The following is a 23,562-nucleotide window of genomic DNA, read 5'->3' on the forward strand; positions in this document are numbered from 1 at the left end:
TCCCTACCCTAGTATTAGTCTTGGAGGAATAATGCATTTTCCAGGTTTACCTGAAAATTAGAGGAAAGTCTCAGAGCTTAGAATATTTTGGTTTGGTTTCATGGCATTCTTTACCTCCTCCCTCCTCTGCCCCCCCACCCCTTTTTTTTTCATTTTTGCTTTAGAAGTTAAAGTCTGTGTGTGGATGATGGATTGGTCAGAATTACTGTTTAAGGAACATTAAATTGTGGTGGTAGACTACATGGTCAAGTGTCAAATGTTTTAAAGTAAAATAGAAAAATTGAACCTGATGCTTATCAACAGTTCTAGTAGTGCGTTTGCAGGCTGTGAGCCCTTGCTGCTTAATTGTCATCCTGCCACTGCATGAAATTTTGCCTTTATACATAATTAATTTTAAAAAGTGTGTTCTGTAGCTAAATTTTGTCTAAAACCTATAGTAAAAAAAACCCCAAACCAAAATGACCTCAAAACCCCAAGAAATAAATACTTACTTGCTGGTCTAGTCTTTGCTCTTTAAGGTACTTTGTTAAGTTGATCAACTGAGCTTGAATGTAATGTATTTAAACATTTTTAGAATCATAGAATCATTTAGGTTGGAAGAGACCTTTAAGATCATCAACCAACCGTTAACCTAACACTGCCATCCCACCACTAAATCCTGTCCCTAATTATTTTCTTAATATTGTTCAGTATTTTCCTGTGGAGGTTTTAGTTCAAGCACAGCATGCTATAGGTATGCTGAAGTCAAGTGAGTTTATACCTTTTTTTTTTTTTTAACACTATGTATTCTGCCTACTTAATAAAAATTATCTAGATTTAGCCTATTTTGTTTGACAGCAGTGTTTTACAGTTTGTATAATTCATAACTTTCTGTAAAGCATTGGATCCTCTTAGGAACAGTTTTTTACTTAAATGCTAAGTATCACACTCTTCTCTCTCTTTCTTTCTTTCAAGGCATTGCTGCTCCGGAGGTTTCAGAGTACATTAGTTGTAGCAGAACACAACAATGAGACTCTTACACCCATTACACTAAATACTATCACTGCAGCAAAACGTCTTGGAGGTGAAGTTTCTTGTTTAGTAGCTGGTACCAGCTGTGACAAGGTAGGAAATGCTGTTTTCATATGAATGAAGTTATGAATATGGTGGAACAATACTTGGTGTATCATCTTGGTCAGCCTGAAAAATAATCTGTAGAGGAACTGTGCCAGGAATTCCTAGTCTGCCGGAAATATCCTGCGCTTGAACTGCTTCTCTTCTGAAGTGAAAATATGGGTATATATTTCATTTCACATGGGAGAATGTCAGAATCAGTTGTTAAAAGCTTAAGCAAGCAAATTTTTATAGGACTAAAGGGCAGTTAACTTTAAGAACAATATTTCTGTGTAAAGTTTGAAAGACAAATATTGCAGTGCTAAGAACTTTGAAAGAAGCTTGGAGTAGTTCAAATGGAAACCAGCAGCATTGAACCAGCAGTGACAAATAGGGCTTCTGAGCATCTTGCTTTTACTAGTCAACTACAGACTGTGTTTGCAACCTAAAACTCTGAAATTAGTGCTTCTTGACTTCATCATATAGCCAATATCTAAAAGAAGTTTCTTGTATCATAGCTTTTGTGTTGTTGGTCTAATTTTTATGTGCAAAATATAGAAACAATATAGTTAGTACATTAGTGACACTTTTATTCCAGCATGGTGTACTCTTGTGTGAACAGTAAAAGTACAAATAATTATGCCTAATATTTTTCATACTAGGCTATTGTTTATGAATTGTTATTCCAAAAGCAGTATGTAGTATCTCAAGCAGGAGGCATGCTTATGGCAGCTAATTCACAAATAGGTGGAGAAACCTCAGTGGCTGTTCTAAACTGAGACCCAGGTGTTTGAGGTGGAGACCTGGAAGCAAATATTTATCTAGATCAAGGAAAAAAAAATATTTTGCCTGGTATGTCTGTCTTTCAGTTTCCTTATTCTTTGTCACTTGCATAGTAGAAAAATAATTGGGAATGTTTTGTTTGTTTCTTAAGACTAAATATATGGTGTGTATTTGGCAAAGTATGTCATGCTGGGAAAAAGTTCTTTACAAAAAATGAAGGCTTGGAGTTTTTTTAAGTTTCTTTGTAAGAATCTGTATTGATCCTTCAAAAGAGCCAGGTTACTCAAACAGATATTCTGTAGCAGCTATGGCACAATTTTTGTTTATTTCCTCTTGTTAATTTTTGAGGGTAAGCTGATACTCGGCAAACTCAGTAAAACTATGCTAGTTCTCGGATGATGCATGTGGTCTCCAGACACTGCTGTCAGTCCTCTTCTCTCTGATCTGCAATAACCCTTTTATCATTTAAACTTCACTTCTGCAAATTTAAAGGAAAAAATGCATTAATATGGAATTGAAAATACACGTCACATCAGTAGGCAAAGAGTCAGCTGCTAACAAAGAATTGCTCCTGAAATTTGGACAAAGATCGTAACATGGCTGTATGTTTGTATGTGCATTGTATGCTTGTGCAGTAGATATTGACTGATTTAAAAGCAAGTAGGATTGGTTTCTTGATGATTATATCAGAATACTGAGCAATAATCCTCAAGTGTGATTGTTATCAGCTGTTGTAATAAATCATGAGATCATTGTGTAATCCTGCATACAGCAGGCAAGCTTTCCTGTGTATGATTTGCTTTGTAGTTATTCACAAAATTAATTTTCATTATCCCATAAGGCCCTATGCTGTGAGTCAGAAGGTCTGCGTTTTGTTCCATCAGGTTCCTTATGATTTTGAAATTCACATACTACTTTGTTGCAGTTTTAAGTAACCTATAGGCTGTGAGCTCTTTGCAGCAGAGACTTTCTCTTGTTATATGTTTGTGGTGCCTGCTATAATACAAAATAATAATTAATTAATTTGTAATTATAGGTAGCAGAAGAACTCAGCAAAGTGCAGGGTGTTGCAAAAGTTCTAGTGGCTCAGCACGATGTATACAAGGGATTTCTAGCAGGTGAGAGTTGTTCTTACCTATTGACAAACAGAACAGTATTTACATTTGCAATTGAAAAGAAGATAGGTATAAATTTTGAGCAATGTATTTTTATCCTCAGAGGAGCTGACTCCCTTGATTTTGGAAACCCATAAAAAATATAATTACACCCACATTTGTGCTGGAGCATCTGCCTTTGGGAAGGTAAGTAGATTAAAGTACATAAAAAAATTCTTGTAGAAAAGAGACACTGTTGTATGTAAGAGTGTGAATCGAATGCCTGAGAGAGGTCACCCATGGACAGTTTTGAGTTTTCAAAAAATGTTACAGTAGTTTGCTTAAGAGGTCATGTGTCAGAAACACTGATTCACGTCTGAGTTTTATTATGGGACTTGGACAAAGGAACAGTGTAGAAGAAATACCTAGGAGTAACCAGCTAGGTCTGTGTACACAAGGCAAAATGTACAATAACACAAAATAGATTAAGTGATCTGAAAGCATTATGAAAATTGTAAGGAAAAGTGCAGTAAATTGAGATGAAAAATGCGTGATCTGCATGTTGAAATGAAAAGTGTGCAGACCTCTTGGAAGCAAATTTTTTTGGGGGGTGGGGAATTGCATCTATGATGTAAGTCATGTAAATTGAAATGTCTGTAAATATATATAAATAACAAAGATCCAAGTCCTAGCCAAGATGTTTTTTAATGAAAATACAGTTTTTCAAAACTTCTTTTTTAAGGAGTATGTTTTTAAGTACACAGAGCCTCAGTACTAACAATCTGGTCAACACTGTGGTGCAGCTAAATTAGAGAAAAAGGGTACTTCAGAAATCCTGCCAATGTGGGATGAATAATGACATCAGCCTTCCATCTGACTACTTTCACTTCCAATCAGTATCAGTCTGTATACTTGTAATTTTGCTAAGAGAAATCTTTACATACCTTAAGTATTAGGGTGGTTTTACTTTACTTTTTTATTTTTATTTTTGATGTGCAATGTCTTAGTAAAGGTTAATAGCTTTTGCTTTAAAGCTCACGCTTCCGTTTTTGAGTGAGTAAAGATTTCATAACTGTGTGCTTTGTGTTGTACCAGATTAGGAGGGGGACAAAAAGTAAGCAAAGCTCTTGCTGTCATTAATTTCTTCATGATTTATATTGCTCTTTTTATCCTCCTTCCCATTCCTAAAGGAGCTAAGTAATTTTCTAGTGTCAATTTCAGAGCAGGAGAATATATATTTTAATAATTTTAAAAATAATAATTCTTTTACTTTTGGAGGGGAAAGTGCAGGAGTGTTTTTCCTACTGTCTCTGGTAACTAGCCTCCAAAAACGCTGCTTTTTGCCTTGAAGTGCTGAGAGCTCACCAATCCATAATTGTCAATTTTCTGAGTAAATTGCATCTATACTCAGTTTTAAGCTATTGAAGCAAATAAGCCTCCTACTTTAAGATATTGAATTAAGGGTTTGCTTATGGTAAGTCTCATAAAACGTCTAATGTTATTACAGTAATGGGATTTTATTTGACTGCTAAAGCTACATGAGTAGCCCTACAAAAACCTTACAGTTGTATGTGCCTTTTTACTTAACAGACAGCATTATGTGAAGTTAAAATCAGGACAGCAGGCATTCTTTTACTGACCATGTGCATTTTACTCAGTATTTGCTTTGCTAACTTTTCATCTTTAACTTCTAGAATCTTATTCCCAGAGTGGCTGGAAAACTTGATGTTGCCCCTGTTTCTGACATCATTGAAATTCAGTCACCAGACACTTTCGTGAGAACTATCTATGCAGGTGGGTAAGTGCAAAAGCCGTATCGTATTTGTGCAATAAAGGACCCAATACTGGTAACTTTTCTACATAATCTTGTTGTTAGTACCTTGGAATATGATAGGAATTTTCACTTTACAGTCTGAATTGCTGTAGGTCATTAAAATGATACCTGGGGATGGACGTGATGTTGAATGTGTGAGAAAGCAAGTAACCCCAGCAACTTCGGTACTATCAGTTAGAAACCAGGTCTATCGCTTTAATTAATAGAATTTGGTAATCTCCTTTATACATACTGCATTTCTTTGTTAATGTACTTCTGATCAGATTTTGTAAAATGTAAGATGTTAAGTTAATTGTCCAGCTTTATTTAATATGGCAAGCATTAGTTCTGATTTAAGATATCACAGGGTTATTTTTCCTAATTATGAAGACATTGAACAAATTATTTATAATATTTAATTGACTTAATTTACAATTCATTTTTCAGTCTTGTTTCTCTAATGCTTGTCTGACACTGTATTTTAATTTAGATATGAGCTCATTAACTTCTGTTTCTTAATTTTACTATACAAGATTATACCACGTGTGCCGACGTGGTATTACATTTCAAGTTATGTTACCAGAATGTGGTTTTGTGTTGCACTTTTAAGTTGCATCCCAGTAATTCACAGTTTCAAGGTGACTTCATTTATGAATAGCTGGTGTTGCAGCATTTTTCTCTTTTAGTGTTCCCTGCAGCCTCCAGTGTGAAGTAAATACCTTATATTAAACATAACTGAGAGAAACACAATCCCACAGATACTTGGGGCAGGCCTCGTTGTCTTATATTCTGATGAATTCATGCAACAGGATAAAAGATCTACTTTGAATTACAGATGCTCTTTATGTTTAAGAATGACACTTTCAAAGTTGGGTGGGTTTTTTTCCCCCCTTCTGAAATTTAAAAGCTCATTCATAAGAGATTATTTCAGTGCTCTGTGTCCTTTAAAAATAGAACATTTGCTGTCATACTTCAGAAACATGGAGCTAATAAGTAAATTAAAATATTTTAAATCTACATTTCCTGAGAGCCTAGATTTCAAGTTTTAGTCATGTAAAACTGCAATTATGGGAAGTAACTTTCTGAATGTTTCCTGTTCTAGTAGAACTGCTAATGTGTTTCTGATATTAATTTTATTTTTTTTTTTTAAAAAGCGTAGTATGTCTGATGTTATCTTCTTTAAAAATATAATGCAACCCTTTTTTTTAGGAAATATTATTTGTACTGTGCAATGTGATGAAGTGACTAAAGTATTTACTGTACGGGGAACTTCTTTTGAGGCTGCACCAACAAGTGGTGGTAGTGCCAGTTTAGAAAAGTGTGAGTATTTGTCCTGGTATTTTGTCGTTTCATGTAATAAAGAGTTAGTTTTGCTCACTGCACGGTGACCTTTTGCAGAAGTATTTGTCAAAGCAAACTGTTTGTGTAATCTTAGCTTTGTGCTTTTGATATGGGTGCTTGCACTTTTTAGCGATGTCTGGTATGGGAGGATACAGATTATCTGCTCACTTGCTGCTTTGATGAGAAATGGAGATTATCTGTGCTGAAATCTGTGCCTGTTTCACGCACTGCTTATATCTTTGGCACTGGAATCTTGAAACTGCTTTATTTAAAGTTACAGTTGTTTGAGTAGCCAGATTGGTTTTCAAGGCAAGATTGAGCAAAAAATAAAAGTGGCTGGCTGTCCACAGTTTTGGTTTAATTGGTTGTATTTCAATTGAGATAGGTCATTACAGTGTCTAGCTAAATTAGTAGCAGTTTAAATTGATTTGAGAACACCCAGTTGTTGCTTTAGATCAGTTTTAACTAAATCGGTTTAAATTATTATTTTAATGAAGCCATTGTAGGTTTCATAATAGAGAAATCCAGTCCCAGAATCACAAAATAGTTGAGGTTGGAAGGGACCTCTTGAGATCATCTAGTCCGACCCCCCTGGAGCAGGTTGCCCAGGACTGTGTCCAGTCAGGCTTTGAGTATCTCCACAGATGGAGACTTTTCTGGGCAACCTGTTCCAGTGGTTTGGTAACCTGTTCCTCTGCTGTTTATTGCTCTAGGCCTTTTTATGACTGTGCTGTAAATCCAGCAGAGGCAATTACTAGTAATGTGCTGTGTGTGTGTGTGTGCATCTGTCCCCAGTCCTCTTATTCTCCTGGGTGGTTTAGTACCTTGCCCTGAACCATCCTATATTTCCTGATGTCTGTGGATGTTCAGAAAGAAATGCTACTTGACACTTAAGATTAACATATCTCACTGTTATTGCACTACTTAATTGGCTTGTCTGCCTGTCTTAATAAGAATCACACTTGTTATGCTGGGTTAATATCAGTGTATTACTTATACCTCAGACCTTTAGTGCAGCTTGTACTATAGGTTACTTAAACACAACTTATGAAAGAGGCTTGTAACTCGGAGCCACAGAGCAATTACTGATAATAGTTAAAAGCTCGTGGTAAATTGGTTATAGAATGAACTTTTGCATTAAGTTTAAGCTCAAATTTAAAAGGTTGAAAATAAGCACTTTATGCCTTTTCTTGTGAATGTTTTTCTTCATCTGATGAATGCAGTAACCCCTCCACCACCTGTTGGTCTGTCTGAATGGATTGAGCAGAAGTTGACAAAAAGTGATCGACCAGAGCTTACCAGTGCAAAAGTGGTTGTATCGGGTGGTAAGTAGATAATATTAAAACTGCATTATGTTGCATTTAAGTAGTGGTGCATCTTGATTAAATAATACCTGTAGCAGAACACTATAGTATGATGCATTAAAAAAAAATACTATGAAATAATTCTGAAATATGGCATAGGGTCCAGTGGGAACGCATCCAACATGTATGTTTTGTGGAGAGGCAAAACATGAGTTTAACATATGCTAGTAGGCTTTTTAAGAACATTGTCATATTTGGTGAGTCCCTTTAAAATTATAGCAATATGAAGTGGTTTGAGATCCAAATCTGTCACATTGAAAATTATTGTTAATTGTTACAGGCAGTCCAAACGTTATTATGTAACAGCTTTAATAATTTTAAAAATCATTATGTTTGTATTGTGCTCTTTAGGTATAAAGTGATGGACTGTGATTTTAACTCTATGCCTACAGCTAAAAAAATATTCCTTAGTTATCCCACTACAGAGTTTCGTACCTAAAGCCAGCAGAGGGAGCACAAATTAGTAAAAAAAAATCCTGTTTCCCTGATTTCAGAGAATGATCTTGATGGTGCTGTGTGCAGCAAGTAAACTAGACAGAGTGGTGTTGGTTTATGCATATGAAGTAATGTTAATCACAAAGAGAAAAGCTGAACTCTGAATGTTAAATGCTATTTAGTGGTATATCCAAAAATACTCCATGCAAGCGTATATTTGTACCTTTGCAAATGCAAATACTCATACAGAAAATTCATGTAGGCAATAAAAAAATCCTAAAACATGTTATGTTCTTCATCTTTTTTTGTTCTTAACTTTTAAGGGAGAGGTTTGAAGAGTGGTGAAAATTTTAAGTTGTTATATGATCTTGCGGACCAATTGCATGCTGCAGGTAAACTTGTTTTCCTCCTTTTTTTCAACCTTGGTTATTATATTTAAAAAGGTCACGTTAAAAACAATGTTTATCTTAAGTCTTTTATTTTCATGTCTCTATCAAATAAATTCTTACGTTTAGTCTTTGATAAAGTTTTTTCTCGTCTTTGTGGTTAACTGTGTATTCAAATGCCTGTGTATGAAGCAAAATATTAAATTGTAATAGAATCATAGCATCGCTTAGGTTGGAAAAGACCTTTTAAGATCATCAAGTCTAACTGTTAACCTAACACTGCCATTAATATTAATTAATGTAACATTAACATTCCCTGTCCTTCTCAAATCTGTACAACACAAGCTCAGAAACAAAAAGTGAACTTGTAAAAATTAAAAAATGGTCTTGGCTCACTTTGAAGTGCTGATATTTTCTTCATACAACCTTATGCACTACTCCTTTTCAGAATCCCTTTCACAGTTCTTGCAGTTTGAGTGGCTCTATCTTTTTGCTATGCTTTTGTATTAACAGGATAAAGCTGACCAGGTACAGTGTTTCAGCAAAATATTTTAAGTGAAGGTTGGGGGAGGAGAAGGAACTATTTGCATTAACTTTTTAACTACATTTGGGTTAGATTTCGTATGTAATAATAAATTTATAGTTTTCCATGAATGGATTGGTTTTTAAATTGGTGGCTTCGCTAACTAAATGTCCATGTGGCATTTTCAAGTTTACTTTGATATTTTTCTTTACTATGCCTGACTTTTTTGAGCTCCACAGCAATATAAGATGGCACATATGTTCTGTTCAGACTCGGAGGAACATTATGGGAATCATGCATGGGAAAATCCTCTTTTGACAAAGCAACAGGAAAAAATAGTGGAAATATGCCAGACTGAAATCCTCAGGTTTAAATATACGGCCCTTTGGTGCTGGGAGTAAGGATTTCCTGTTGCTTATGAAGTGCATTACCACTTAGTATTGGGAAGTTTCAGCCAGTGGTATAGAGAGGGATTACTGTAAGAGCTTTTTAAGAGGGAAGTTTCTAAATAGGTGCCTTTAGAGAGTGGGACTCTTCAGTAAAATAGATGTGTTTTTACGGTGATAGAAATTTGGTTCGCTAATATTTTAAAAGAAAACACTGGAAATATTTTCTTTCAACTAGTTGGAGCTTCCCGTGCAGCTGTTGATGCTGGCTTTGTTCCTAATGACATGCAAGTTGGACAGACGGGCAAAATAGTAGCACCAGTAAGTATGGAAATACCTTTCATAAATGAAAAAGAGCTGTGATGTTTTCTAGCATACATTTTCCTTCAAAGCAAATGTTTAGAAATGAGATAAGTCTTAATACAGCGTCTTAACAGGAAAATCTTAGTGTGCCCATTGTGGTATTGTCACTTGACCATGCATTTGCAAAACTACAGCAGCAAGCTGTGATGCAAATTTCTACTTTGGGTCACTTGGAAGTGTTTTGCAGACAGTTTTGTGGGGTTTTGCATGCTGGATTTTTTCATAGTTGCCTGAGCTGAACCTTTTTTAGTTTTCTAACAGCCATCATTGATATGCTAAAAGATATCATTGCCAACATAAATGTGAAATTATATTGATGTGTGGCTTGATCTCCAGGAAGTGTGGTTTTGGGTTTTTTTACAGGTGATGATTTTTTTTAAAGTTTTTGCAACCGTAACTGGATTATAGCATTACATTCTAAGCAAAATTTTTGTAAAATACAGAAGTGCAAGAAACTTGAGAGAAATAATCTACAGGTTGGCTGCTGTAGAGTGAAATATCAAGAAGGTAATACTGTAATTAGGGTGGCTTAATGTTGGAAAATAACCTGCCGCAGATCTTTTCTTGCTATCCATTCTGATATCACAGGAGACTGTTTTCTATCCCTGTGTCTTTCTGGATCCCGGGGGGGTGGGGTGGGGCTTTCTGTCATGTAGAAGTCTGAGACTACTTTCATTGTTCCTTATGACCTGGGAAATGTGGGAAAAGTAGTAGATAAAGCACACTTGAGCATTTGTAAGTAAGAAGGTACAAATGTAGCTCATCTCAGTGTGGGGTAGAATGTGCGCTGGCACGTACTGAGATGTGATTATCATGGATATGAGTAGGGAATTGTGGCCAAGAACCATTGTAGGTATGGCAGTCTGTCAGATGTACGCTTTGAGCTACGTAATCGAGTAAACAGCCTTTCAGTAAGCAGTTGTTTTTGAGTGTGTATGGCAACAGAAGGCACCAAAGGGCAACTTTTTACTTGTTAATGGTTTAATGAGACTAGAAAGGGGGAGTGAGCTGGAACTTAGTAGAGAAACTTGTCATCTTTCAAATGCTGCATTTGCCAAATCACAATAATTTAAATACTAAAAAGCTGTATGTGTCCAAAGCCTTGATAGGATCTGAAATGTTCTGCCTTTGTACCATTAAGAGCTGCAAAATTGAGAACTTCAAACCATGACCATTATTTTTCCAGTAATACATCCAGCAGGATAGAGCAATGCTTGAAGATACCAAAGACAGGAACTTGTGATTTCTGGAGTCTGTTGTCAGTTCTGCCTGCTGGGTTTTCTTGAACAGGGTACTTTGTGCTTCTGAGTTCTGTCTTGAAATGTGGATAGGGATGCTTGCTGCTTTTTCTTTATGTCCTCATCAGAGGCCGTCTGATGATAACCCTGTAGGGCTAAGTGGAGCTATTTCTAGGCACACCAATTTTAACCTGTAAATCTATATGATAACCAACTGCTACAAAAAACAGCTTCTGAGAAATAGACCTACTGATAAAGACTTAAGGTCCATCTGTTTGTGTATTGTATCTTTCCAAAATCTTGATAGCAGTGATATTAACCTCTGCTATGCAAGGAAATTGTGAGGCTTTACAGATTATAAACACAACCCTAACTCTTCTTTCTGGTGATGTCTTTATTTTGTGCATAGTGCAAAATTGTTATTTTATTGGACAGAGTGGAGGACAACTGTAGCCCCCAGCGTAATACTTCCTCTTTGCTATGGGAACAATTCTATTTAAATATAATGCACTTTCTTTTGATCACACAGTAGGCATAAGATCCAACATATTGCAGCTATAGCTCTCAGTAAGCTAATTGACATTAATTCTAAGTGCAACTGCAACATATATGGAAATCGCAGGTTCCAAAGAAGGCAAAGTTGGTTGTCGTAAGGAGGCAATCTTTAGTTGGTTGTTGCGTACCTGAAGTTTTGAAAACCAGGGAGTAAACCAAGTGTCATTTTACTGCGTATTTTGAAAGGACATGAGATGAGACTGACCACCCTTAGTTCTTCAGTACCCAAATATCTATTAATGAAGTGGGAAAATGCTAATTTGAAGACAGCTCAACTCTGGTTTATGTGTCTTGAAGCTCAACAATGAACATTCTTTCCAGAGTCAAGGGCATATAAACAATTATGTTGAAACAGAAAAGGCTAGTTTTTGATGAAGATATAGTGCTATAACTTGCCACAGATGGCTCATAGCAACATGTGAAAGTCATAAGAACATAGAGCCACATCACAGCATGACAGTGATGTCATCATCGTTGTCTTCTAGAGGATTGTTAAAATAGCCATTAGCCAGGACTGGCTAATGAATGTTTAACTATGGTGTAAATAAACGATCCTAACCGGCACAATTGCATGGTGTTAACATCTTTTTGTCAGCAGGTTCATGCATTTTTCTCTCCTCTCCCTTCTTAACAAATATTTATTAAGTAGTGAGTTATGCAGAGAACTGAAAATTAAATGCCTCATCTTTCAAATTGTTCAAATATTTCTTCTTCAAGTATATCTTAACATACATGCAAGGACAGCCTGCTGTGGCTTAGAAGTATAGAAAATACGTTAATTGTAATGGAAGTGCAAGTTGAATTGATACTAAGCCCTCAGAGTTGCTGACTAGAGGAGTTCATTTTTCACTGTGCTGGATAGGTAACTTAAATATCGGGCAGTTTAAAGCTGCAAATTCTTAACTTCACATTCCCAGTTCTACTTCAGTGTCTTTTTGGTAATTTAGCTAGAAAATGATTCTGTGCATTGGAAGATAGAGTTCACTTAAAGAAGGAGTAGAACTGAACTTTCTTGATCAGATCAAGATTATACTGTCTATTTTAACAATCCTCTAGAAGATGACTGCTTTCTCTTCCTATGGAGTATGCTTGATATCTCTAGTTCAGGGTGAGCTCATGATGTTTTATCTGGAAAATGGCAAAGCAGCTTTGTACATTGTTTAGTTACGTTAGCTGAGACCTGAGTTTTGTGTTCAGTTATGAACTCCAGTTGACATGGTGCACGCTCTCCTGGGCATGTGGGTTTTAAGCAGGGGAAGAATCTTGGATACAAGAAACTATTGGAGTTTCAGACATGTTCTCCTGCACAGCTGTTAGTTTCTGATGGGAAAGTATCTTGGCATATGCTCTTACTCTTCTATTAATAGTCTCTTGCCCAGTCTCAGTGGAGGATTGGAATGCATTGTTTTTAAAGGACTCTGGAACTGGGTCATTTTTGAGACTACAGAGGGAGAAGAGTTAGTTACAAGCTCAGGAAGAAGGGAGGTACTTCTAATGTTCCTTTTTGTCTATGACTGCTGGGGAGCGTTTCCATGCTGATCACTGGGTAAGAAGGCAGTAATCTAAAAGATCTGCTTATTTCTTCCCTTGTGCCTTTGACTGTGGATCTGGTGAAGGAAGGGTAATTTTGGTAATTGGTCCTTCAGTAATTCAGTGAGTGGCTTCAGTTTTTAAAGAGTGCAGCCCAGACAGTGCATCACAGGACATGAGAACCTCATGGCCACAGCAGCTTTCTTGAAATGTGGATGTATTAATAGAAGAACAAACTGCCAGTCAAGAAACTATTGTAGTTCATTTTGCTTAAGTAATGAAGGAATGTACTGAATGAAGGAGTAGACATTTCACCTTCTCTCTGTTTGAGAATTAGATCTATACGGTACATCTACACTTCCAAAATAGCCTTGGATCTCTAAACTTCAAGCTTGTATTCATGTCGGAATTTAGGCATTTTGTTGTTTTTTGACTGGATTATTGGTAATTTTTCTTTTGTATAATTTCGTTCCAGTTGTTAAAATGTTCGGTCTATTATTTTTGTTTCTGTTAGGAGCTTATTTTACCTGTTGATTTCAGGTGATTACAGCTCCTGTTTGAACATTCTGTCTTATGAAAGAGAAGGCTGATTTGTATTATTTGATGAGCTGGAAGGAAGGAAATTTTTAGGCGTAAGTGGGTATATTAAAATACAAAATGTTACCTTCCTAATTAAAAAAGTAATTTAGTATATTCAGTGTCTTTAATCAGTGACAACCATTTTAGGAGCATATTTTTTTAAATTAGAAGCCAGTTGTTTTCCACTATTTCTTATATACAGGTGTTCTGCAGAAAAAATGAAATTCAGTTCTTGGCTTAAGCACTGTATGTAGTTTCTGTTTAAGAAAAAAAGCCCTTGTAAGAATGTTCAGAGTAGTTGGTTTTGGATAAAAATGCCCTTCCCATGAATGCCTGCTGTTAAGTGTATCCAGTTAGAAAATAATAAATTCCCTGCACAAATCAAGCCTCCCACCACCACCCTGGAGTAACTGCTATTTTGAGGTAAGAAATTTCAAATAGTCAGGGGCGTTAGTTTTCATGGTAAAAATCTTCCCAGTTCTTTCTGTCTTGTTCACAAAAACAAAGAAAGAAACAAGAACAAAAGGGGGGAAGGAGAAAAAAGAAGGTAAATAACGTTTGTCAGTTATTTAAAACTTTGATAAATGAAACATGAACGCTTTGTTTATTAGTTCAGTATTAGCTTTCCTTACCCTAGGTATAATTAGCAACATTTCTAACATGCAAACAAGTATGTATTCTTTCTCATGAACTTGCATAATTTGTCTAATATTTAAACAAAAAAATCTGACTGTTGTGAGAAAAGGAGAGACACTGCTATAAGCCTTAAGTACCTTCTGTTAGTTTCTGAACTGAGACCTCTGCAGTACAGATATGCGAGGAAGGGGCATATAGGGGATGATTGAATGCCTACAAATAGGTGTCTAATGTCATTTTAGCCATCTGGGGTATAAAAAGAACATTCACAGGGCTGTTAGTTACTGTGTGGGACTTGGAGATGTCCTTCTGGAGCAGCATCTATGATTCAGATGGGAAATCCTACACTGTCTACAGTGCCACTAGGCACCTATGTTTGGACACGCAAATTCTTCCCATGATCTCCCAAGTTGTCCCTTGTATCCTATTCTAATTATATTCTCCCTTCAGCTTTTGAAAGAAGATGAGGTTGTACGGTGGTTATCTTGCTCTCAACTTCTTCCCCCCCACAAAATAAACAAAACCTCAGTGGCACTGTGAGTTGCTTTTTTTCTGAAAGTATGTCTCATTTCAGGCTGTTTATTTTGTTACCCTCTGATCTTATGAAGGATCTGCTGCTGCCTGAAAGGCATCCTTCTAGTTTAATCTCTTCAGAGTTTAAATGTTCATTTAACTCTTTTATAATTTATTTTATTTTCCTCTATTGAAGTCTGTGTTCTTTCAGGGTCCAGTTCTAGAACTGCTTTAGCTTTCTAGGTGGCAATAGGGAAGATGTGGCCAGACCAGTGTTTCACAATTGTAGGACTCAGGGTGTCCATCTGGGGTTGGCCATTGGTGGACCATGGCTAGAAAGCCTCACTTTCACCACAGACGATATTGCAAGGTTTTCTTCTTGAGGAGCGTACAATACAGAGGGTGCATCCAGCAGGGAAAGCACAGACAGGCAGAACTCCTTGGTTTTTTAGGTGTTCAGTTGCTGCTGTCCTGTTACTTTCAACACTGGGCACAAAATACTAACAGGAGACAAGAAACTGAGATGCAAAACTCAGGAAGACAGAAGTTAAGAATTATATGATGTAGTAATAATTGACGCTGGCTTAGATGATTGTGCTAGAAATGTGATATGATTGCACAGAAGGCAGATGCATTTGGATATTGCATGTGCTGAGAGGCCTCGGGTGGGGAAGGCAGATGGGAATTCAGTGTAGTTCTGATATGATCGCCAGGAGTAAATTTGCTGACCTGCTTAGCTTCAGTGCTTAAACTTTGATTTCATACCAGAGGGTCTCTCTGGATGTAATGGATTGCAGGAACTTCAAAAGGGAGGCAGATTTACGACTGTGAGGAATTGATGGTAAAAAAAGGAAAAAGGAAAGGCATGTTAAAGGGGTGCAGCTTCAACTGAGATGTTGGTTCAGTTGAAAGGCACCAAAGCTGTGGAAGAACGGGAACAACTTAAGGTGTTATATTAGGTAGAAGATGCAGGACTAGGATGAAATTGGAAGCAGGAAATGGAAAACAGAATGGCAAGGAAGCATTTCCTGGCAGAGATACACATGAAGGTATTCTACAGAGCAGTGGAATTCCTGTTGCTCTGCTGCTTTTACAAGAGGATGGGATGCTTTCTGAGCTTGTATATGCCCCGCTATTTTACTAGGCAGTCCTTTTCATGGCAGCGAGTGGCTTTTCAGCATTTAGTAGTCATCTTCTTGCTTTGGGAGTAGCAAGAAGGGAGAAAGACAGTATCACGTTATTTACAGTATTCCTATATTTCGTATTTCTTTATGTTCACTGGCAAAGCAATCAAATACTTCACCTAGGCTGGTGTTGTTTTCTCTAAAATACATGAGTGACTCATGGTTTCACTGCATAGTACGTGGATGCTAACTCTTCTTCAGTATTATTTCCCACTGCTTTCTTAGGGATCATTTGCTTGCTCAGGTTAACATATCTGTTAAGTTTTGTTTCCCTTCACTCTCTTGTGGGGAAGTGTAAGGAAAGTGAAACAAGGTATATTTTATTCCAGTATTTCTGTTCCTTTTTGTTCTCTGGCTCTTAACCTAAAATTACTAACAGAATGAACAAATCAATTCCCTTAGCTTCATGAGAAGTGTCACTCCTGTCATGTTGATTGTACTCACTTTAAAAATGTTCTACTCCTTGCTTGTCAATAAGATCTTCATTACTTCCTAATTTGTTGCACATACAAGAGAATATTGAGATACTAAAGTTTCTCTATTGAAACACATGGTACATTACTTAATTTCTCCTACCTTCAGCTAGCTTCTTTGTAGGAATGTGCTATTTGTATGTTACATTTCTGGGTTTTATTAATAGACCAGCAGGTGCACTTTTCGTTGTATAAATGGTTGAGGCTATTAGGTAGCTAGCAGATGGGAATAGCATTGGGAAAACTGACTATGCTTGGGAAATTGTTTTTGGAATATCTCCTCTGATAATTCGCTATTGTTGAAAAGTAGCTTTATAGTGGCAAACTTTAGAGAGCTGTTTGTATGCAGCTGGGACTGAATTTACAGACTACCTTTCTCTGACTTGCTAAAAAGCTTAAGATTGACAACCGCTTTCATCCTGCATTATCCAGTGTAGCTTTTAACTCCAAGAAAACTACGTTCACAAATTGATGCTCTGCTCCTTTGGGGTTGGTGCAGAAACATTAAATTGTACTAAAATATTCATATGTGAGTGCATTTAGCTGAAAGCAATTGATGTGCCATTCCCTAGAGAGAGAAAAAAAATTGCTGTATGGCCCTGCACTCCAGCAGCCACCCTAACCATGCTTAAGAGTAATTACATAGCTTGGCAGATCAAAGGTTCTTAAAGTGAAAAAGAAACTGTAGTTGGGATATAGTTTAGTAATGTGTGCTTCTTGAATGGAACGTATTCAGCTGCATCAAAGTACTACATGCTGGATAATTGTTTGATATACAGTGTAATGTGTATGAACTCATGTCAGGCCAGAAAGTATTTTATTGGGATAATAGCTTGTAATTGCAAGGAACCTCTTGTATGAAGCAATTTTCATTACAAAGATTTCTTTCTAATTTCATTGTCCTTTCACTCTTGCAAAGAAAATAAAATATTTGAGCTGCCTTTAAAATGAGTATGTGTGCCAAAGGAGTTTATTAAACTAGCCTGTTTAAAAGCATGCCACTGATAGGATGATAAATTGATGTACACTGAAGGTTTTCAGCGTAATTCAAAAATTGGCATAAAAATCAATAGCAGCTGACGGCATGCTTGCAAAGTAACTACCTCATCTTGTGTTGCACCTGTGGATGCAGTAGTTTCTTATAGCAGCATTCAAAGTCACAGTAAGTTGCAACTAAAAATTCTTGTGGTTCTCTTAAGCAAATGTACCTTAACTGCCCCAAGGCAGCCTAAGGCATTTTAAAATATTCTCAGAGTAAAAATGCAGTAATATTATATGTCACAAATTATTCTGTAAATAATTGGAAGAGTCAGTATGCACAGGAAAATAACTGCATTGGTATATTGGTAATTAGAATCATCCACATATAGCACCCTTGTGACATTTATCCAAACAGCATGTAACTGGCTATATGGATTCTGGAGCCAGTTGTGCAAATCTGTGCACGTGAAGTCTCATGGATTTGCTGTAGATGCTACTATGTAAGTTGGGTACATTTAAAGCAGAAATAGGAGTTTAGGGGATGACTAAGGGGGATTTTTTAGTTTTAATGATTAGCATACAATGACTCTCTATATAAGACATACCAAGGTCATGTTTCTCAAAAAAACAATACAAGGCTAGATTAATACTTCAAATAGCAAATGAGAAGTTGGATTCTTGATTTCTTATCTTGCCTTTGAATAGGATAAATTTGGGAACTGGAGTTTTGTTTCTTTTTAAGGTGGTTGTGATGCAAATCTGTGCTTACAAACTTTGAGGTCTCAGTTGGGGTCTTGGCTCCCACTAGATTCTTGAGGGATATTTTGTGGCAGGGCAAATTAAAACACTCTTGGCCTTTGTGCCAATTTAGTGGCAGAATCAGCTTTGGCTACTGCTGTAGCCCCTGTGAGAAGCCTTGTTGTGTATGTTACGTGCTGATGCTCCCACCTTCACGTGTTCCCATTATTGACATACCGAGCCCTTTCTGCAATAGCACATCTTCAATTTATGTACTTCCTGATTGTGCCTCCCTGTCCTTGGCTTCGTATGCTCCTAGGCTGTTTAGTCCATTCAGCTTCCTGTGCTGTGTGTTTCCTCCGTGGTGCTCCTTAGGTCTCTCCTTCAGTGTCCCTTCCCCTGTGCTGACATCCGCTATCCACTTCATAAAAAAATAAAGATTTGTGGCGTGGCTGTGAAATATGTACAGTAATTATTTCCTGTGTGAAATTAAGTTACTGTGAGGCAGGCCAGTTGTCTGATGTGATGCCATGCCACCAAAACTTTCACTTTCTTTAATTGCTTTGGGGACTTCATTTGTGTCGGGACAGTGCAGCGAGCCCCTTGGTACAGAATCTGTGTGCTGTTTTGTTACGCCATTCTCACATGGCACAGTGCCGGCAGCAGCCCTTCAGTGAAAACCTGCCTGTGCACAAGCACCAGGGAGTTGATAAATGCTACTCCATGTTCTGGACTTTGACTTAAGTGCCTGTAATTGTAGGCTGTGGATCAGCCACCTGACAGCAGTAATTAGAGCAGCTTCCAGGGATCTGAAAGGTAGGAACTTGAAGTTGGTGTAAAGCCATCTTTGTTGGCACCTGAGAGGTGCAGTCCAGACTCTGATTCATGCCGTTTTGTGCCTTGGCATGGGTCTCCTGAGCTCTGAAGAACTGAGATCTCCTTCCAGACCTTAATGTGTTCTCTGCTGTGATGGCAGGCATGTCGCATAACACAGTTGGAAGCGACGCTGCTCTGCGGTACCGATCAGCTTTCCATTTTCCTCCCTCGCTTCATAGTGGTTGGGGCTACTGTCCTGACTTGGGACTTTGAACGCTAACACAGTAGAAGTGATAGGGCTCAGCAAAAGGCAAGATAGAAGTTAATGTTTTCAGGGAAGACATCAAAACAAGGGTATTACCCTGAGAATAACTTAGAGATCTGAATTTCTGAGTCTCTTATGACCTCTCTGCATGACCTGTTGAAGGTCTTTCAGACCTTATGGGTCCCTTGTTTCCCTCCTGCTAAATTGTAGAATAGATTTAAACTAAGTCTTAAGTAGTCAAATCTTATTTTACAGTATGGAACTATTGATAAGAAACATGCTGTCCTATGGGTTCTTTCATAGAATCATAGAATGTTTTGGGTTGGAAGGGACCCCTAGAGGTCATCTAGTCCAACCCCCCTGCCGTGAGCAGGGACACTGCTAACTAGATCAGGTTGCTCAGAGCCCTGAAAGGCTTTTTAGACAAGCCTGGTGATTTACAAATGTCCTTTTAATGAACATCCTTGTCTTTCCTAGATATTTTAATAGAATATATACATAGGCATCTGGCTCCTGGTGAGCTGGAATCTTTCCAAAGACTGAACTTCACAATGTTAAACAGACTGGTAAGAGTACCTGGTAGTCTAGATGACTGGCACTTAATGAATTGCTCTAAAAAGAATCAAATTACAGTAATGTGTTTTTTAAAAAGAGCTTGTATTAAAGACTATGTGATGTTAGAATAATTTCTCCTGTAACATCTGTTCTTTTATTTGATATAATTAAAATATTGCATTCTTACTGTGAGTTTTAAATGGACGTATTCTATTACATTGCAGCTGCGGTTAAAATGGATTGACCTCCAATAGTAATCTACCCAGTAAAAAGCTATTGAGGCTAAGAAATTCCTGAGTGTCTTCAACAGCTGTGTGTTTTTGTGGAAATACATAGGCTAGATTCTGTGTTTCAATGCCAAAGCAAGCCTTTTTAATAGGAAATACTTTGTTCCTGCTCTGTTTTCCCTCCCCTTCAATTTTTACAGGAGATAGCTTGTGTAGAAAGCCTTCATAAATTCCTATTTAAGAAAACAATGTAATAGGTGAAATCTGTAGCTGTAGAAACATCAGAAAGCAATCATCTTTTTTTCTTCAGCTGATACAATGACTATCAGGCCTGTATGGAAAAAGCAGTCTGCATGGTCTCTGTATTTGAACACCTTCATTTGCCGGCCTCTTCCGTAGGTCTGTGCCTGTTCCGCAGCTGTGCTTTGTTCTGTCGTGTTAAAAGCCACTTAACTGTAATGCACGCCTTCAGTTGCACAGGGATGGGATTCTTTGACCCTCTTACCCTCCCTGGCCCCCAAAATAATTTCTTTAATTAGATTTGTATGTTCTTAAATATGGACTAACTTTGGTGTTTTTAAGAAAGAAGTTCCATTAGTATTCGAGGTTTCGTCTTTTCTAAGCATGCATAAATACCACCTTTTAATTGGTTTTGACAGATGATCCCCTAACTAGTTTGGTGTGTTACAGTTTCCTCTCAGTTGAATGAGTTGGTGAAAAGTGCTTTCTTTGGCTTTCTTCTGTAAAATTAGGTGGCTGAAGAGTACTACTGCTACTTGGACTTGTGGTGGTGGGAAAACTGTCACAGAGCTGAAAACGTACTTGCTTTTGGATAGGTTGTAGTCTGCATGACTTTCAGCCCGAGGGAGAAAAATACTTTTCTGCTGTGAATTAAAACTGTCGATGCAGATCTGTTTGCCTGTAGCTTTTCATCTATTTTGAATGTATGTCTCTTCGGAGATGCTGGATTGGGAGCCCCAAAGTGTAAAGATCTGCTGTGTGTTGGTTCCTCCCTGGGCAGCACTTCTTTACTCATCCTGTGTAGGAGTCAATAGTGAATGGGAGAAGAAAAGTGTTAGGGCATATGAACATTGAGGGTGGGGGTAAATACGAGAACCTATTGCTACAAGTGTATAGCACACCAGCCCACATCAGTATCTGAAATGTTTTATCCTGCCATGTATGAAATTTTTTAAAGGTTCCTGAATTTCAACTTTGTGCATTCTGTGTTATTTAAAGTGTCCTAGAGACTTTATACAAAAAAGCCTAGGTTTTCTCTTCAGTCAACTGCATTATCCACTTGCAGGTTTTCTTTTTTTGTTTGTTTGTTCTTTTGTTTTTTTGGGTTTTGTTTTGTTTTGTTTCCCCCCCTCATCTGTCTCTGCCAGATGCTCCTTTGGGATTCTCCTTTTACAGTTACGTTGCATCCCCAAGAGGGGAAGGGAACCAATCACCAGCTGCCTTTAATATTGAAAACTACTGTAATGTAAAAACTACTGCATGTAATTGATTTTTGAGTAAGGTTTGTGAGAGCTTACTGAAACTATGTTGTGGGTACCAAAAATGTCTCATTTTTGTTTTCTTCTAGGAACTTTATATTGCCGTGGGAATATCCGGAGCAATCCAACACTTGGCTGGGATGAAAGACAGTAAGGTATATAGAGATGGACGTGCTCAAACAGATTTTTGAGGAAGGAAATGAGATGACTTCCTTGTTTTTTACATCAATACTTTAGCCAGTTTTCCAATTTTTTTTAATGTTAAAATTGCCAGTTTGACTGCTTCTTTAAAACATGCTAGCCCTCTAAGCCTTGCCAAAAACAGATGCTGTGGCAAAACATCTAACGCAGTAGAAAAACCATTGCACTACAACCCAAAGTGGTAAGTAGAAGCAGTTAATTGACTTTGTTTATTATTAAAAAACCCCACATATGCCTGAATTCTATACAATAGCTCCATTTGCATTTATCTCAGAGTATGACATTAATTCATGCATAACAATGTGCAATTTGAATTGCGAACTTACTATTCCATAAAGTAAAAGATGTTTCTGACATTCCTGCATTTAGCCATTCAAATGGAAACCTATTATAAAACGGCAGTAAAACTTCAAAAGGTTTAACTCATTAGTTGCCAAAGCAAATAATCCAAAATTGGCATTGCCAGTTTGGTCCACAGTGCAGTGTTTGGAAAGAGGAACAGTGTTACCTGCTGAATCACACTATCAAATGCCGTACATCAAAACCTGGCGGTTGTCCTCCGTCCCCACGAGTGATTTTAGAAAAAGGATATATGTATTTTTTTCTATTTCCAGGGAACAAACTTACGCTTTCTGGCAGAAACCAAACCCAAAATTCTGCATACCTTATCAAACTGAGGAAAAGGTTTGCAAAACTTTACAGGCAGATCCTTGTGTTTAGCCAGTGTCAGGCTAGTGAGCTTATGTGACCGGTAACTGTGCTCACAAGGCGGCCTCTGGGGTAGGACAATCTGTGCTTTCTTACGATTTAGTTCTTTTTGCACGTATTATTTATTTTGGGAGGAAAACCATGTCAGCTGGATTTGGGATACAGCACCCTTTTTGGGGTTTCTAAAAAGGGGGGCTCAAGTGGTGTTAGCATTAGTCAACATAGTGGAGAAAAAGTGGCCAAAATTAGAAATTAAGGGTGAATGATGGGCAGCGATGAAGGTCCCTGTTGAGAAACGTGGATATGCTGTAGCAGTGTATTCTCACGGGTGTTAGTGGAACTGCGTCGCCATAGTCTCTTCTCGCGGTGCAGCAACAGGGAGACAACAGGGACAGTCAGGCAGCGGGACGGCCCACGAGAGCAGCACTGATGCGGTACTATCACGGTTGTCTTCGGCTCCCTCTCGACTCTGCTAGTAGCTGACGGGCCACGGTGTCTTTGTTTTGAGGTGTTTGGTCTCCAACTGTGCTTTCGGGTGAGGGAGAAGATGGGTGGGTGGGATTAGTATCAGCCATGGTAGGTATTTAAAGCTGCTTAAAACTTGATCTGACCCTGTTTGTATTTATCTCCTGCCTTAGCTCAGTTAAGATTGCCAGCAATACTGGGAACCTGTTACTTCAGTGCCAGAACTTCCTCCGATATAAGAATATTGAGCAGCAATGTTGTCCTGTACTGTCACAGCAAAACCTCGGCTTTTTTGGCTTTTCCGGTGCCATGTTTGGTATTTTGAGATGCTCTTTAATGGGAAATAAGCACATTTGTCGATATGAGATGTATACTGAAGAGTTTCATTTCTCCCTTATAGCGGAGTTTTTCTAGTGAAAACAAATGTGTCTGTTGTAAAATTCAGCTTTACTTATTTGTGTTCAAAATGTGCTCTACTTTTCCTTCAAGCCGAAGCATAGAGGTGTTGTAGTTACTGAAAAGACCCAATTTTTACAAACATAAAGAACAATGCAACCGTGGGAACTCTCTGGAGCGTCCCCCATCTTCCCTCAGCTCTGTGAGTTATCTGGCATTGTGAATCTGTACACTTCAGGACACATTCTCCAAAGTAGTCAGTTGCTTTCTACCAAGTGAAATGTATAATTTATTTGTCCTTTTACAGCAAGGTAGAAAATGCAGCTTTTGAGGAGACCTGGAGAATTGTCGTTGCTTTCTTTCCTTATGTTTAATTCCCTTGTGAGGTAGATACAGTATCTTTTTTTTTTTTTTTTTTTTTTT

At 37.6% G+C, this 23,562-nt stretch overlaps 1 protein-coding gene across 1 annotated transcript in view; it reads left to right on the plus strand.

Annotated features, from left to right (window-relative positions):
• Nucleotides 1-23,562, plus strand: part of ETFA (electron transfer flavoprotein subunit alpha) — a 42,287-nt gene that overhangs the window by 15,998 nt on the left and 2,727 nt on the right. Inside the window, exons 2-10 of the mRNA XM_009643803.2 lie at nucleotides 955-1,104; nucleotides 2,912-2,993; nucleotides 3,094-3,176; nucleotides 4,664-4,763; nucleotides 5,992-6,102; nucleotides 7,347-7,448; nucleotides 8,246-8,314; nucleotides 9,456-9,538; nucleotides 21,459-21,524. Coding sequence (XP_009642098.1) covers nucleotides 955-1,104; nucleotides 2,912-2,993; nucleotides 3,094-3,176; nucleotides 4,664-4,763; nucleotides 5,992-6,102; nucleotides 7,347-7,448; nucleotides 8,246-8,314; nucleotides 9,456-9,538; nucleotides 21,459-21,524 — 846 coding nt within the window. The remainder of the gene's footprint in view (nucleotides 1-954; nucleotides 1,105-2,911; nucleotides 2,994-3,093; nucleotides 3,177-4,663; nucleotides 4,764-5,991; nucleotides 6,103-7,346; nucleotides 7,449-8,245; nucleotides 8,315-9,455; nucleotides 9,539-21,458; nucleotides 21,525-23,562) is intronic.

Source organism: Egretta garzetta, unplaced genomic scaffold (assembly GCF_000687185.1).
Source record: "Egretta garzetta isolate BGI_Z169 unplaced genomic scaffold, ASM68718v1 scaffold287, whole genome shotgun sequence".
Taxonomy (NCBI): Eukaryota; Metazoa; Chordata; class Aves; order Pelecaniformes; family Ardeidae; genus Egretta; species Egretta garzetta.